Source organism: Dysidea avara, chromosome 3 (genome assembly GCF_963678975.1).
Source record: "Dysidea avara chromosome 3, odDysAvar1.4, whole genome shotgun sequence".
In the NCBI taxonomy this organism is placed as follows: domain Eukaryota; kingdom Metazoa; phylum Porifera; class Demospongiae; order Dictyoceratida; family Dysideidae; genus Dysidea; species Dysidea avara.
Window position 1 is genome coordinate 11,847,042 of NC_089274.1, and position 15,658 is coordinate 11,862,699.

At 38.9% G+C, this 15,658-nt stretch overlaps 1 protein-coding gene across 1 annotated transcript; it reads right to left on the minus strand.

Moving 5' to 3' along the window:
- Window positions 1-9,504: 9,504 nt before the first annotated feature.
- Window positions 9,505-15,210, minus strand: LOC136249374 (solute carrier family 2, facilitated glucose transporter member 8-like). The gene is made up of 3 exons (XM_066041345.1): window positions 14,678-15,210; window positions 13,644-13,868; window positions 9,505-10,712 (listed from the first exon to the last, which is right to left on the minus strand). Exons 1-3 carry the CDS (start codon window positions 15,149-15,151, stop codon window positions 9,675-9,677), a joined length of 1,737 nt encoding a protein of 578 aa, XP_065897417.1. The 5' UTR covers window positions 15,152-15,210; the 3' UTR covers window positions 9,505-9,674.
- Window positions 15,211-15,658: the final 448 nt, after the last annotated feature.

The following is a 15,658-nucleotide window of genomic DNA, read 5'->3' on the forward strand; positions in this document are numbered from 1 at the left end:
AAGTTTGTTATCTTCAGAAACGTCCTGTCAGAGCTATTTTCGAACAAGCCGCTCGAGTTGCTATCTCGTGGTTCTACAGAATTTTCAATGCTCGCGCATCAGGACTGTGGGATGTTACAGAACTTCTAACTGTTTTTTTAGTTAATAATTATCTAATCCAAAACAGCCAAGCTGTAAAAAAAGTGTGCGGCCCTCAAAAAGGCTATGGTGAAAAAAGATGTGAAATCCAAGGTGGCGGCCAAGAAATGGCTGTGATGGTAGGTTAATGATAAAAATTTTAATAACAACAATTCAGGTGAATTTTGGTGCCGCTTGGTCAATTGGCACAAAATTCACCTGAATTGTCGTTATTAAAATTTTTATCATTAACCTACCATCACAGCCATTTCTTGGCCGCCACCTTGGATTTCACATCTTTTTTCACCATAGCCTTTTTGAGGGCCGCACACTTTTTTTACAGCTTGGCTGTTTTGGATTAGATTTCACTTATTTTTGTATTTGTATACCCCAAAGCCGGCCTATGACCTGCTTTGGGACTTTTTAAACCTATCTTTTTTTCTTTACCACAGGAAGAAGAAAAGATGAAGCAGATGTACCTTAAATATTTCTGATTTTATCAGTAAATGTACAAATTATATATATAATACATATATTTATTACAGAACTGTTCATGGTGGTTTCTTTGTAACTGAACACTCTTCAAGGTAACTTCTTCTAGCTGTTCTCTCTACAGGGTGATTTATTTGTAGTGGGATTCTGTACAGGTGATTTTTTTGCTGCTGAGCTCTTTACAGAATGGTTTCTTTGTAGCTGAACTCTCTACAAGGTAACTTCTTCTAACTGATCTCTCTACAGGAAGATTTGTTTGTAGCTGAACTCTCTACAGGTGATTTGTTTGCAGCTGAACTATCTAGATGATGGTTTCTTTGTAGCTGAACTCTCTACAAGGTAATTTCTTCTAGCTGAACTCTCTACATGGTGGTTTCTTTGTAGCTGAACTCTCTACAAGATAACTTCTTCTAACTGATCTTTCTACAGCGCAATTTGTTTGTGGCAGAATTTTCTACAGGGTGATTTCTTTGCAGCTGAACTCTCTACATGGTGGTTTCTTCTAGCTGATCTCTCTACAGGGTGATTTGTTTGTAGCTGAATTCTATACAGGTGATTTGTTTGCAGCTGAGCTCTTTACAGAATGGTTTCTTTTGTAGCTGAACTCTCTACAAGGTAACTTCTTCTAACTGAACTCTCTACAGGGAGATTTGTTTGCAGCTGAACTCTCTTCATGATGGTTTCTTTGTAGCTGAACTCTCTACACGGTAACTTCTTCTAGCTGAACTGTCTACATGGTGGTTTCTTTGTAGCTGAACTCTCTACAAGGTGACTTCTTCTAGCTGATCTTTCTACAGGGTGATTTGTTTGTAGCTGATTTTTCTACAGGGTGATTTGTTTGCAGCTGAACTCTCTATATGGTGGTTTCTTTGTAGCTGAACTCTCTACAAGGTGACTTCTTCTAGCTGATCTCTCTATTGGGTGATTTGTTTGTAGCTGAACTCTCTTCATGATGGTTTCTTTGTAGCTGAACTCTCTACAAGGTAACTTCTTCTAACTGAACTCTCTACAGGGAGATTTGTTTGCAGCTGAGCTCTCTTCATGATGGTTTCTTTGTAGCTGAACTCTCTACAAGGTAACTTCTTCTAGCTGAACTCCCTACATGGTGGTTTCTTTGTAGATGAACTCTCTACAGGTGATTTGTTTGCAGCTGAACTCTCCACATGATGGTTTCTTTAAATTTGTAGCTGAACTCTCTACAAGGTAACTTCTTCTAGCTGATCTCTCTACAGGGTGATTTGTTTGTATAGCTGAACTATCTACAAGATAATTTCTTCTAGCTGATCTCTCTACAGGGTGATTTGTTTGTAGCTGAATTCTGTACAGGTGATTTGTTTGCAGCTGAGCTCTTTACAGAATGGTTTCTTTGTAGCTGAACTCTCTACAAGGTAACTTCTTCTAACTAAACTCTCTATAGGGAGATTTGTTTGCAGCTGAACTCTCTTCATGATGGTTTCTTTGTAGCTGAACTCTCTACAAGGTAACTTCTTCTAGCTGAACTCCGTACATGGTGGTTTCTTTGTAGCTGAACTCTCTACAAGGTGACTTCTTCTAGCTGATCTTTCTACAGGGTGATTTGTTTGTAGCTGAATTCTGTACAGGTGATTTGTTTGCAGCTGAGCTCTTTACAGAATGGTTTCTTTGTAGCTGAACTCTCAACAAGGTAACTTCTTCTAACTAAACTCTCTACAGGGAGATTTGTTTGCAGCTGAGCTCTTTACAGAATGGTTTCTTTGTAGCTGAGCTCTATACAAGGTAGTTTCTTCTAGCTGATGTCTCCACAAGGTCACTAGTTTGTAGCTGAACTTTCTACATGGTGGTTTCTTTGTAACTGAACTCTCTAGAAGGTAACTTCTTCTAGCTGATCTTTCTACAGGGTGATTTGTTTGTGGCTGAACTTTCTACAAGGAAACTTCTTCTAGCTGATCTCTCTACAGGGAGATTGGTTTGTAGCTGAACTCTCTACAGGTGATTTGTTTGCAGCTGAACTCTCCACATGATGGTTTCTTTGTAGCTGAACTCTCTACAGGGTAACTTCTTCTAGCTGATCTCTCTACAGGGTGATTTGTTTGTAGCTGAATTCTGTACAGGTGATTTGTTTGCAGCTGAGCTCTTTACAGAATGGTTTCTATGTAGCTGAACTCTTTACAAGGTAATTTCTTCTAGCGGATGTCTCTACAGGGTCACTAGTTTGGAAATGAATTCTCTACATGGTGGTTTCTTTGTAACTGAACTCTCTACGAGGTAACTTCTTCTAGCTGATCTTTCTATGACTTGTTTGTAGTGGAATTCTGTACAGGTTATTTTTTTTGCAGCTGAGCTCTTTACAGAATGGTTTCTTTGTAGCTGAGCTCTATACAAGGTAGTTTCTTCTAGCTGATGTCTCCACAAGGTCACTAGTTTGTAGCTGAACTTTCTACATGGTGGTTTCTTTGTAACTGAACTCTCTAGAAGGTAACTTCTTCTAGCTGATCTTTCTACAGGGTGATTTGTTTGTGGCTGAACTTTCTACAAGGAAACTTCTTCTAGCTGATCTCTCTACAGGGAGATTGGTTTGTAGCTGAACTCTCTACAGGTGATTTGTTTGCAGCTGAACTCTCCACATGATGGTTTCTTTGTAGCTGAACTCTCTACAGGGTAACTTCTTCTAGCTGATCTCTCTACAGGGTGATTTGTTTGTAGCTGAATTCTGTACAGGTGATTTGTTTGCAGCTGAGCTCTTTACAGAATGGTTTCTATGTAGCTGAACTCTTTACAAGGTAATTTCTTCTAGCGGATGTCTCTACAGGGTCACTAGTTTGGAAATGAATTCTCTACATGGTGGTTTCTTTGTAACTGAACTCTCTACGAGGTAACTTCTTCTAGCTGATCTTTCTATGACTTGTTTGTAGTGGAATTCTGTACAGGTTATTTTTTTTGCAGCTGAGCTCTTTACAGAATGGTTTCTTTGTAGCTGAACTCTTTACAAGGTAACTTCTTCTAGCTGATGTCTCTACAGGGTCACTAGTTTGTTAACGAATTCTCTACATGGTGGTTTCTTTGTAACTGAACTCTCTACAAGGAAACTTCTCCTAGCTGATCTCTCTACAGGGAGATTTCTTTGTAGCTGAACTCTCTACAGGTGAATCGTTTGCAGCTGAACTCTCTACATGATGGTTTCTTTGTAGCTGAACTCTCTACAAGTTAACTTCTTCTAGCTGATCTCTCTACAGGGTGATTTGTTTGTAGCTGAATTCTGTACAGGTGATTTGTTTGCAGCTGAGCTCTTTACAGAATGGTTTCTATGTAGCTGAACTCTTTACAAGGTAGTTTCTTCTAGCTGATGTCTCCACAAGGTCACTAGTTTGTAGCTGAACTTTCTACATGGTGGTTTCTTTGTAACTGAACTCTCTAGAAGGTAACTTCTTCTAGCTGATCTTTCTACAGGGTGATTTGTTTGTGGCTGAACTTTCTACAAGGAAACTTCTTCTAGCTGATCTCTCTACAGGGAGATTGGTTTGTAGCTGAACTCTCTACAGGTGATTTGTTTGCAGCTGAACTCTCCACATGATGGTTTCTTTGTAGCTGAACTCTCTACAGGGTAACTTCTTCTAGCTGATCTCTCTACAGGGTGATTTGTTTGTAGCTGAATTCTGTACAGGTGATTTGTTTGCAGCTGAGCTCTTTACAGAATGGTTTCTATGTAGCTGAACTCTTTACAAGGTAATTTCTTCTAGCGGATGTCTCTACAGGGTCACTAGTTTGGAAATGAATTCTCTACATGGTGGTTTCTTTGTAACTGAACTCTCTACGAGGTAACTTCTTCTAGCTGATCTTTCTATGACTTGTTTGTAGTGGAATTCTGTACAGGTTATTTTTTTTGCAGCTGAGCTCTTTACAGAATGGTTTCTTTGTAGCTGAACTCTTTACAAGGTAACTTCTTCTAGCTGATGTCTCTACAGGGTCACTAGTTTGTTAACGAATTCTCTACATGGTGGTTTCTTTGTAACTGAACTCTCTACAAGGAAACTTCTCCTAGCTGATCTCTCTACAGGGAGATTTCTTTGTAGCTGAACTCTCTACAGGTGAATCGTTTGCAGCTGAACTCTCTACATGATGGTTTCTTTGTAGCTGAACTCTCTACAAGTTAACTTCTTCTAGCTGATCTCTCTACAGGGTGATTTGTTTGTAGCTGAACTCTCTACATTGTGGTTTCTTTGTAGATGAACTCTACAAGGTGATTTATTCTAGCTGAATTATCTCTTTCTATAGTTGCATGAATTCCTTACAAGGTAACTTCTTCTAGCTGATCTCTCTACAGGGTGAATCGTTTGTGGCTGATCTCTCTACAGGGTGACTTGTTTGTAGCTGATCTCTATACAGGTTACTTGTTTCTAGCTGATCTCTTGAATTCTCTTCGGGTGACTGCTCTATTAGGATGACTGCTTTATTAGAGTATCTCGATCTCGCACTTGCAACCAAGTTGGATTTCGTGTTATAACTCTGTGGCTCTAAGTCTGATTCTTCTACACCATTGAAGAGCCTTTCTAAGATGATAACTCCATCTGTACAGCGATTTTCAAAGCATTACCCCAAGCGGTTTACCTGGTAGGCGTGGCAAGCAGTGGTTTTTTATTAGCTAATCTCGATTGCGTAATTGTTACATACTGTTGGTTTTTTCGTTGTATCTTCCTGGTTTTTAGCTCGATTTCTTTCAAACCACCAAAGGTTTGAGGTTCAATAGTTAACCTATTCACCCACCGAGTTTCAGCTTCTTCCCATACGCGGTTTACCCTGTAGGCGTGACAACATATTGGTGTTATTTTTCGTGAATAATCGCTCATAACTCTTTGCCTGTTTATCGTATTCCAACCAAAGTTGGTACAGAGATGCGCCTTTATACCCCCCCTTCTGTGTGCCAAATTTCAAGGCGATCGGTTATGGCGTTCGCGTTTTATAGCAGTTTTTGTAAGTGTGCGAAAAGAGGAAGAAAAATAAGAAGAAAAAAAAACGAAGAAACTAAGCCAATTTTTGAAGTCGCATATCTCGGGAACGCTTGAAGCAATTTCGCTCAAATTTGGAATGTGGAGTGCTGAAGGTGGAGGGAGTGTCCACAGCAAAAATCGTCTTGTTTCATCAATGCAGCACAGAGCTACGGAGGTGCGAAAATTGGGTTTTCTTTCTTCCTGTCAATATACTCACGGGTGTTACGCGCCGGCTTCTTGGGCCGCACGACACACTACCGTGTGTCTTGATTGTATGTATATTGTCATGAATGTACGGTTTGTTTGATTTTGGGATCCAGCTACCTGTCTTTCAGCTAGCTGTGTACGGCCCCTTTTCCTTCCCTGTACGTATGTATGTTTGTTGTCTTCAGTAGTAAAACAGGACATTTTCTCTCTCTATGGCAGAAAACCACCAAAGGCAAGGGCGGGGGTCCAGTTCCCTGACTCCACCCCCGACTCAGGGGCGGATCTAGGATTTATAAAAGGGGGGGGGGGGGGCTAACTCAAGGTACTAATCTCTTGGGTAGAGGTGTGTGAAGCACACTTCCCAGCATGCAAAGCATGCTGGAACTAAGGGGGGTCTGGGGGCATGCCCCCCCAGGAAAATTTTGAAAAATAGATGCTAAAATACTGCAATTTGGAGACATTTCCACATAAAGTTCCTATATTTTATATACATGGCTCTTTGAAGCATTTTGCTAATGGAAAAGTTTGGGTAGGTACAGACAACCAAGTACACGATTCACCCCTCTCACAATTGCACAACACTGAATAGGTGCATGTTAGAATAAGAATGTTGAAAGTGGAAAATTTTGAAATTTGAACAATACAAGATTGAATCTGAGAGCATTTTCAATGGAAATTGTGTACCTGAATTAAGTATTGCCATACATATTAACTACACAAGTAGATGAATGAAGCCCTTTAAACAGACCAATGCACTTCATTGTATGTATAGGTGCAGGCAGATTTGGAAAAATTCCATAACAGAATCAACTACATGTTTCCAGTGAATGTTCTATTAGAGTAGTTAGCTGACTGCTCTATTAGAGTATCTCGATCTTGTACACCTCCAATACTGATCCCGTCCTTGTTGCATAAACTTTAGCATAAATCCACTGATAATACCTTGGAAAGATGTTTATAAGGTGGTTTTATGAGTATTTGTATTATTAGTGATCATATAATTATGCTAAGACAAAATTTCATTATAATACTCAGCATATTGATCAAGTAAAGCCTAAATATGAAGGGGGGGGGCTTCAGCCCCCAAAGCCCCCCCTGGATCCGCCCCTGCGACTTCTCCGGCCCCTCCCCTAACATAATTCAAACCTTTTGGTGTCCTATATTCTATGATTGAGTCCTTCACATTAATTTTAGAGATTTACTCCAATAGAGCAGTCAAAGCTCGGCTCTCAGCTATGCACCTATATTATTAATGTCATGCTCTATCCCCAGATAGAGTGGGGAAATGTAGGGGATTTGACAAAGTCTAGTGTCAGATTTTCCAGTACTAGTGGGGCTAAGAAGCTTGTTCTATCCTCGAAAGAGTTTCTATAGAGGATTTGATTTGCCTATAAATAATTTTTGGTTTAGCAAACTGCCACTGTCAAAAGTTTCAGGATTAAGACAGTCAAGATTAGTTCAATAGTACAACCATTAGATATACTAACCCAAGTAGCATGCCACAATTACCATTTGACAGTTTATCAGTTCCAGGTTCAAAGCAACTGAAATAACAGTTATAGTTATTTCAAAACTGTATTGCTGGCTTTGAATTGGCACATTTCAGTATGCCTACCTATAATTTGTCAAAGGAAAACAAAAATTTTGTCAATGTCAGCAATAATCTAGATTAGGGAAACTGCTGATCACCTAATTCCACAATTTTCCAAAAATTGTAACTTTTAGGCTTATCAATTAAAGTGGCTCCAAAACTTGTACCACCACATGTTTCTAAAATGGCAAGATCAAAGCTAGGATGCCACATTTGGTGAGAGTTGCTTAAATTATTGAAATAGCCTGTGAAAATTTTCATGTTTCCATGGCCAATTTTGGCAATTCAGATATCTAGACTTCTAATGACTGTTGTCAATTATACAATTTTGGCAATAATCTAGAAGTTGTCAATTATGGTAAAATCACCTGATTCCATGCATAATTTGCCAAAAAAATGGGTAACTTTAGGCATGTCTATAAAGTAGTGAAAAGTGGTTCCAAAATGCACCTCATCCACCTAGCTAGCTGCACCCCATGGCCAATTAATATGTGACTATAGAAATTCTCGATGATATGCATCACAGCTTTACAGTACCATGTTATGCAGACAGAAAAAGTTATAGAGATATAGCTAGCTATATAGGCTTTAGAATTTTAATAGCCTAGGCCTCTATCTGTCAGCACGTATGTAAATTACATGCTCCCAGTTGCAAGTCCTATAGTTGTAGAGGTGCTGTAAATGCAAGTTTTATACCTGACCTGAACATTGGCTGTCCATAACCACACATGCATGCATGCAAAATAATTTACCATGTTAGGACCAACTAATTGTTAATGGGATTAACAGCCCATAATTATTTTTGGTATTATTATAGTTACATACACCGCACACATGTTACAAGGTAAATAACATTATGTACATGCTACAAGACTTGTGCTTGTCACCATTATATGATTATAGCTAATTGACAGACACTGCCAAGTGTTTCTGTGTACGAATGTTGAATCAGAAACACATTCACTGCACTTGATTGAGGATATCCAATTTAATGTAGGTATGCCCTCTGATACCACAGTACAGCAGTGTTTAGTTGGCAGTACGTAGTAAAGACTTTACTAAAGAATTCCATGTGTACAGTCTGGCCCTTATCATTGAGATTTATTACCGAGTCATGACAAGTATATTGATAAGTTGCAATTCTACTTATGAAAATCATATTGAGTAATTACATATAATCATAATTGCATGGTTCTCAGAAAGTATATACCATTATTTCTGGTTGAGAGATCCTATAGCAATGTGCTCTAGTACATATGCAAGTAAAGAGAGAGTTGGATGGGTCTTGCCAATTCATTTAAACAAAGCCTACTGAGTATTAGGTCCATGTGATTTTGAGAGGTCAGTATCTCTTGAAATTGTACAAATGTCTGCTGGAAAGGTGATGTCAAGTTACATCAGGGTAGAGTATATATGACTAGATCTCGGTAGAATATAATTATCTTTGTAAAACCAATGAGCAGTTGGTTTAGTATGTTGGTGATTAAAATTCCATCTTTCTGCTCAAGTGCCTATGCCACAAAAAGTTTTAAAATGACTGAACATAAGATTTTATGAATATAGTCATGAACTCCTGAAACTGTTCCTTCATAAATGTTCTCAGTGCATGTGTTTCAAGTTCATGTCAACTGTTTACATATGGTTGTACTGTGTACAGATAAATCAATTGCAACTCACCTGGCACATACTGCCTGGAATATGAAGGTAAGATTGAAAAGGGCATGATGGGTTATCCATGACTGAAGGCTACCCTTTAACTACGTACATGTCAAAACTACTTGTAACAAAGCAAACTGTTAATTGTCTTATACTGTACTTCTTGTTACTGCAATACCCACACGTGACTGCATGTTACATTAGAATGTGTTGTTGGCTTTTAAAGTCCAACAAATACTAGTCTAGATCTTAGTTATTTGGAGCAGCTATCATATCTCTGTACAGGTATCTCAGTAGGCTATATCATCCCCATTAGCACAAATGTAGTATTGTACAGTAGTGCACACTGAGAAAGTATCGTTTGCCACATCAGTGCATATACGTCACCTGGTCCTATGCGTGGATTGAATCATTTGAGGAAAATTACTGTATAATACCCAAACATTCGTTTGTACAAATACAATTTTTTTCCTAATTCTCTGAAACAGACTATATAAATTCTAATGATTTGGATGCTTTATTAAGCAGTTGTACTTAGTTGTTAAGTTTAAAATTATTGCAGTGATACTTACACTGTTGAGACTCCACAATTCCAACAATTACACAATTACACTAAATAAAATAATTGTTCAATGTCTTAGATTCAACTATAAAGGAATGTATTGGTTACGATTACGGTTAAAATATCTTTCAATTTCTTCTAAAGATTTTCCTTTGGTTTCTGGAATAAAAAATCCTACAAAGAAAACAGACAGCAGGGCTATGATCCCAAAAGATAAAAATAGTCCCCACTGCTTAACTGCGTCTTCATAACTTCCAAACGCAGCAAGTACAATCACAGATGTGAGCCAGCTAAAACAAGTAGCAATCCCAACTCCAGTACCTCTCACTCTTGTTGGGATTAATTCCGATGTTAACAGCCACGGTAGAGCACCCCATCCAATAGAAAATCCAGCAACATAAAACACCATAGCTCCTATTGCTAAGGCATCCAAGTTAGTAATACATTTAGAGTCATTAGAGTCAGGATCGCAGTATGGTTCATTCTTTAGAAAATCATATGCACTTAATGCTAACATACCAATACACATCACCACACCTCCAACCATTAGGAGAATTTTCCGTCCAAAAATGTCAGTTAAAAATGCACCAATTAGAGTGCCTATGAATTGCACTAGTCCTATAGTAACTGCAGTAACTACAGATGCATTCTCCACTCCAGCTTGTATAAAAATTTCCTCTCCATTAAATATTATAGCATTAACACCTGAGAAGTCTTGAAAGAACATTAAAAACATTGATAAAATTAATGGATGAAGTACAGGCCAGGTAGCAATAATCGGAAGTGACTGAAGAAAGGTGAATTTCCCTTCACTAGCAATCTGTACTTCTATTTCCTTTTGTTCTTCATCTATATCAAATGTGGGTCCCCGAAGCCATAGCAGCACTCTACTTGCTGATGCATTTTTGTCACGACTGATCAACCATCTTGGTGATTCCTTTAGTGTCCAAGCTGCAAGTGGTACAAATATTAACATGACTAGTATTGCTACTGTTGTCAGCCACAAGTAGCTCACTCCAATACCCAGTGATTGTACTAAGAGTATTCCAGCAGTCACAGCTAACTGGTTCATTGAACCAAATAACCCACGCAAGTTGCTAGGAGAAATCTCTGCAATGTAGAGCTACAAGTAATGTACAAAAAAGTAGCAATAATAATGAAGTACATGATTGCTAACATCCAATTAGCTCTGTTTATATGTTACAAAAACAAATTATTTTAACCAAAACAAATCTGTTTTAACCAAAACAACAGACAAAGTTAATCAAGTATCATTAACCCTATATGCAACAAAGGCTTCTTTATTAGCTATCCCATATTATGTAGAATAACAACAAATTGTGCTCAGTAGGTTATTAAGGGCTCTGGCCTGCATATGGCATGGATATACAATGTGGCTTTGGAAATATTTGGCATCAACCTGTAGTGTCAATTAGTTTGAGACCATAAAATGAAATGACATACGACCAACCTCCTCTACCAATACAACCCACTGCGGTAGTGTCTAATCACTGGACTGGACTACTGGACTGGAATACTGGAGTGGACTACTGGACTGACATTCTTTTTTTGGTTTTACATATTTTTAAGGTGGGGTTACTGTACATTTGGGCGGCTTGCGAAACCTATCTCAGCACTGAGTGGTGAATCTGGTCCTAAAAAGTAGCTGTGATAAGCCAAATGGAAATGTATTCTATTCACTGCTTGACACTATCTACTCTACTGTACAGCAGATACTGACATGTAGGTATGCCCAAAATATTTATCTCACTCTTAGGCACACATGATTATTGTGATACTACTTCATACAAACTGGTGACTAGTCACTGGAGTCCATGATATGTAACTGTGTGTAATGGGGACACATTAAATTAACCTACTTTAAACTAACAGCTAAATGGCATTGTAATACAATTAACAGAATGCAGACATTTCCTTCCAGTAATGAAATATAACCAGGAAGTACCTATGAATGAGGAATAAGAGAACCTGTTATTGCATGGTGGCCAGGTAGAATCAAACCTGGTAAAACCAAATGGGATCTAGTTTGTGTTTTCATACTGTACATACCATATAAAGTTAAATCACACAATAATCACGTGTGCCTAACAGTGAGAGAAACATTTTTGGGCATACACACATCAGTCTATACAGTAGAGTAGATAGTGTCAAGCATAGAATAGAATACATTTAATTGAACCCATTTGGCTTATCACAGCTACTTTTTAGGACCATATTCACCACTCAGTGCTGAAATGCTGTCACAAGTCACCCAAATGTACAGTAAACCCACCCTTAAAAATGTGTAAAACCAAAAAAAAAATGTCACTGCACAGGTGAAAGGGATGTGTCTTACTTGAATTACCTTACTTGTCACATGATTCAATTAGTATTAAAAACTATAGTCCAAAAAATCCCTTTGTGGTAAACCACAACATTAAAATACTTTAGTTCTAAGAAATGATCTATGATACACCAGAACAATGGGCCTAATGTATTTCACGGACTGGACTCACACACTGAGCTGGACACAGTTTTTAAACAATAATCCAGACATCCATCTCTTGCAACAGTGGAGACACCACTATCGAGCTACAACTGCTAATACTGCTCTTCTTTACAAGTCAACAAACTAGCGCATGCACTAATTAATTAGAATACACTTACGATGCACGAGTACTAGCAGTGATAAAACATGATAAAGGCCGTTGTTGTAGCTTAGATGTTTTTCCTTTGTTGCTCCAGTACTTAGCACTAGTGTTAGGGCTGTAGTGATGAGCCAGTTTATTTGCATAGCCCCATCACCTCGCCGGGCGGTGCCATCAGCAGTTGCAGCTCAATAGTGGTGTCTCCAGTGTTGCAAGAGATGGATAATGTCTGGATTATTGTTTTAAAAACTGTTTCCAGCTCAGTGCGTGAGTCCAGTCCGTGAGTCCAGTCCATGAAATACATTAGGCCAGAACAATGATAGTTCACTATCCACAAAGTATTTCAGAAAAAAATTTCCCATGTAGCAATATCAGCAGGGGCAGATCTGGGGGTGGGGTGGGGGGGTTTAACGGGTTCCATGGAACCCCCCTTTTTAGAAGAGCCTTAATATTACTTGATGAGCTGCTACCAAGTTTTTCTCTAATTCAGTACATCAAAATCAGTTTGTCATCAAAATCAGTTTATCAGTTAAGCAAGTACTCATTGCAAACACTCCTAGTGATAAAACACTCATTTTACCTTTCTTCAGTGCAAAATCACTTAAAACCATTTCCATAGCATAGACCATCAGTGTTGGGAGTAACACGTTACTTATGTAACGCGTTATGTAATATTATTACTTTTGTGGTAACAAAGTAATATAATGAAATACGCTATAAAAACAGGTAATATAACGCAAGTTACTTTACTTACAAATGTAACGCGTTACCTAAGTAATATTGTTACTGTAACGAGTCTAATATTACATAATATTATTACTACAAGTAACGAAGTTACTAATCTCGTTAGTTATCCTCTGAGTAACGCCTAGCCACAACGAAGTAACGAGGCCTACTGAATGAAGCTTATTCACCAGCTTCTTACTTATAACCAAGATTTGCATATTGTCCAACAACGCAATCATGTCACGTGATAAGGTGGTAGTTTCACACGTGACAGCTTAAGGCTGTGGACACAAAGTAATATAATATTATTACAGTTACTTTATTTTATTAGTAATATGTAACTGTAACTAAATAGTTCAGTTGCAAGTAATATGTAATATGTAACTAGTTACTTTTACAAAGTAACTTGCCCAACACTGTAGACCATAGCATCTTTATATGAATAGGCGCCTCTAAAATTAATTGTTGTTTCGATGGTTTAAACACTTCGTGCATTTCTAAATATACAGTACGATTTAACAGCGAGACATTGCTGGAGAGTAATTATTTACTATGGAACGTTTACTGCTAGATAGCTAGACTGAGTTTGCAATTACATGTTCCAGAGTGGAACCCCCCTTCTAAAATTTCTGGATCCACCCCTGGTCAGGGGTGACTTATACAATAAATAATATACTCACTGGAACAACAAGAGATGCACTTCCTATTCCTATTCCAGTGATGAATCGTCCCAGAAACAAGACTGGTCTGTATAATGGTCCTGTGATCTCCTCAGTGATCAATATTATTAACCACCCCACGGTAAAAGGAACACTGCACATAACTAAAGTGAAGTGTCGTCCACTGTAATCCACCAGCCATCCAGCTAAAGGTCCTCCAAGTAGACCACCAGATGCAGCAATGGCCTAATACAATTTGATAACCAATACACATACAGTTAATAACATTCTTCATTCTACACAACTTTATACCAATAGGTGAGGAAGATTTCAGGTGTCCACATCTTCACCAGTATAGCCTCCTGTGAGGCACTAGTCCTACCCCCAAGAAGATTTCCCTGCACTGACTCATACACCTGAATAACACATGCATCAGTGTTCTGAGTAGGTGTGGCCTTGTATATGGAAGCCAAAGGGCTTGCCTTGTACACACATCATCATCATATACATACATGCAACTATCCATGCACGTACAAACACACATGCATGCGTACATACTCACACAAGCATACACACAAAAATACACATAATTATGGTAACCATGGACAGTACTGCTAAATCTTTATCAAATTTTGTGGGGTAAAGTATATGAAATTCCTTTGGCTGCCACCAGGCCACTGCTCAGGTACTAGGAATCAGTGCAGGGAAATCCTCCTGTGGGTAGGACTAGTACTAGCTCACAGGAGGCTGTACTGGTGAAGGTGTGGACACCCAAAATCCCCTCACCTGTTATGTTATACATGGACTGCTTTCCCAGGTACCCATATATGGAAACTGGAGAAAGGTAAGACACATAACAGGAAATATCTGACTGACATCACTACATATATAAACAGAATGTTATGAGTCCCTTTTCAAATACCCCCAGCCATACAAAGGCATTACTGGGGGCATTTCCCATAATTGAGTTTTACCAGTTACATGCAACACATGTACAACAAATAGCAAAATTCTTATGGTGTCACACATTAGGCAATATTGATAATAATGCTTACATTGAACATGTCGTGGTAGATTGTCTTGTTAAAGAACCTGTGCTTTCCTTCATTATTGTCCAAGTCCGGTAAAGCTGGGGAAGAAAATCCCATCGCATATCCAAAGCTGAGGGATGCCATTACAGCCACCATGCTGGAATATAGTAAAGTACTAACTCGACCTGATCTCAGAGCTGCCCACAAGTTTCCAAGGCGAGGAGCAGAAGTGGGCGTGATAAGCACATTTGATATTGGCTCGACTATTGTACTGGCGATCAAACTGCTGATCACAGAGTGTCTGGTGTCACTGTCCGTACTTGCAGACGATTTTCCTGACTCCGTGAGATGTGAATTCTCCGTTACCGAGTCCAGCGCAGTTTCTGATTCATGATCGCTGATGACAGAAGCTACAGGTGACTTCCGAAATAACTCCCCTTCATTGCCGTCCGAGACTGGTGTAACGCCACGCAGAGGAATATCTGCATGCTCGTCCATGATATAGACACACCACTGACACCAAGAAACGCCTATTGTTTCTATTTACTGCTCATAGTGTAGGCGTGACCGTAGATTATCGCATACGCAGCGGATATCTGCTTTGTGTAGTTTCTAAATGCAAGAGAAAGCAGACTATTGCCAGCCAAGCTGATCTGTAGACAAAAAATATTCAGGTAAATTAAACATTTGATAATGTAGGCACTGTTAGCTAAGTAGCTCTATTGATTTATTGGCAGTGGAACGGCCATGCACTGCCGGCAAGGTACTAGCTACCAAGTTCATATGAGGCTCGATATGAGGAGCTTATACGCAGTGCTTATGAGGAGCGTATACGCGAAGTAGAGCATGGCAGTTTTAGGGCCAATTAGTTTTTTCCTCCTCCGGTGGAATGGGGAAAGCAGCCACTATCACCTATAATAGGGTCCGCAATCCGAAAAATCAACTTTTACTAATCGATCCCCCTACCATTGTGGGATGTTCATTGTAGTATCCCATTTGCTAGAT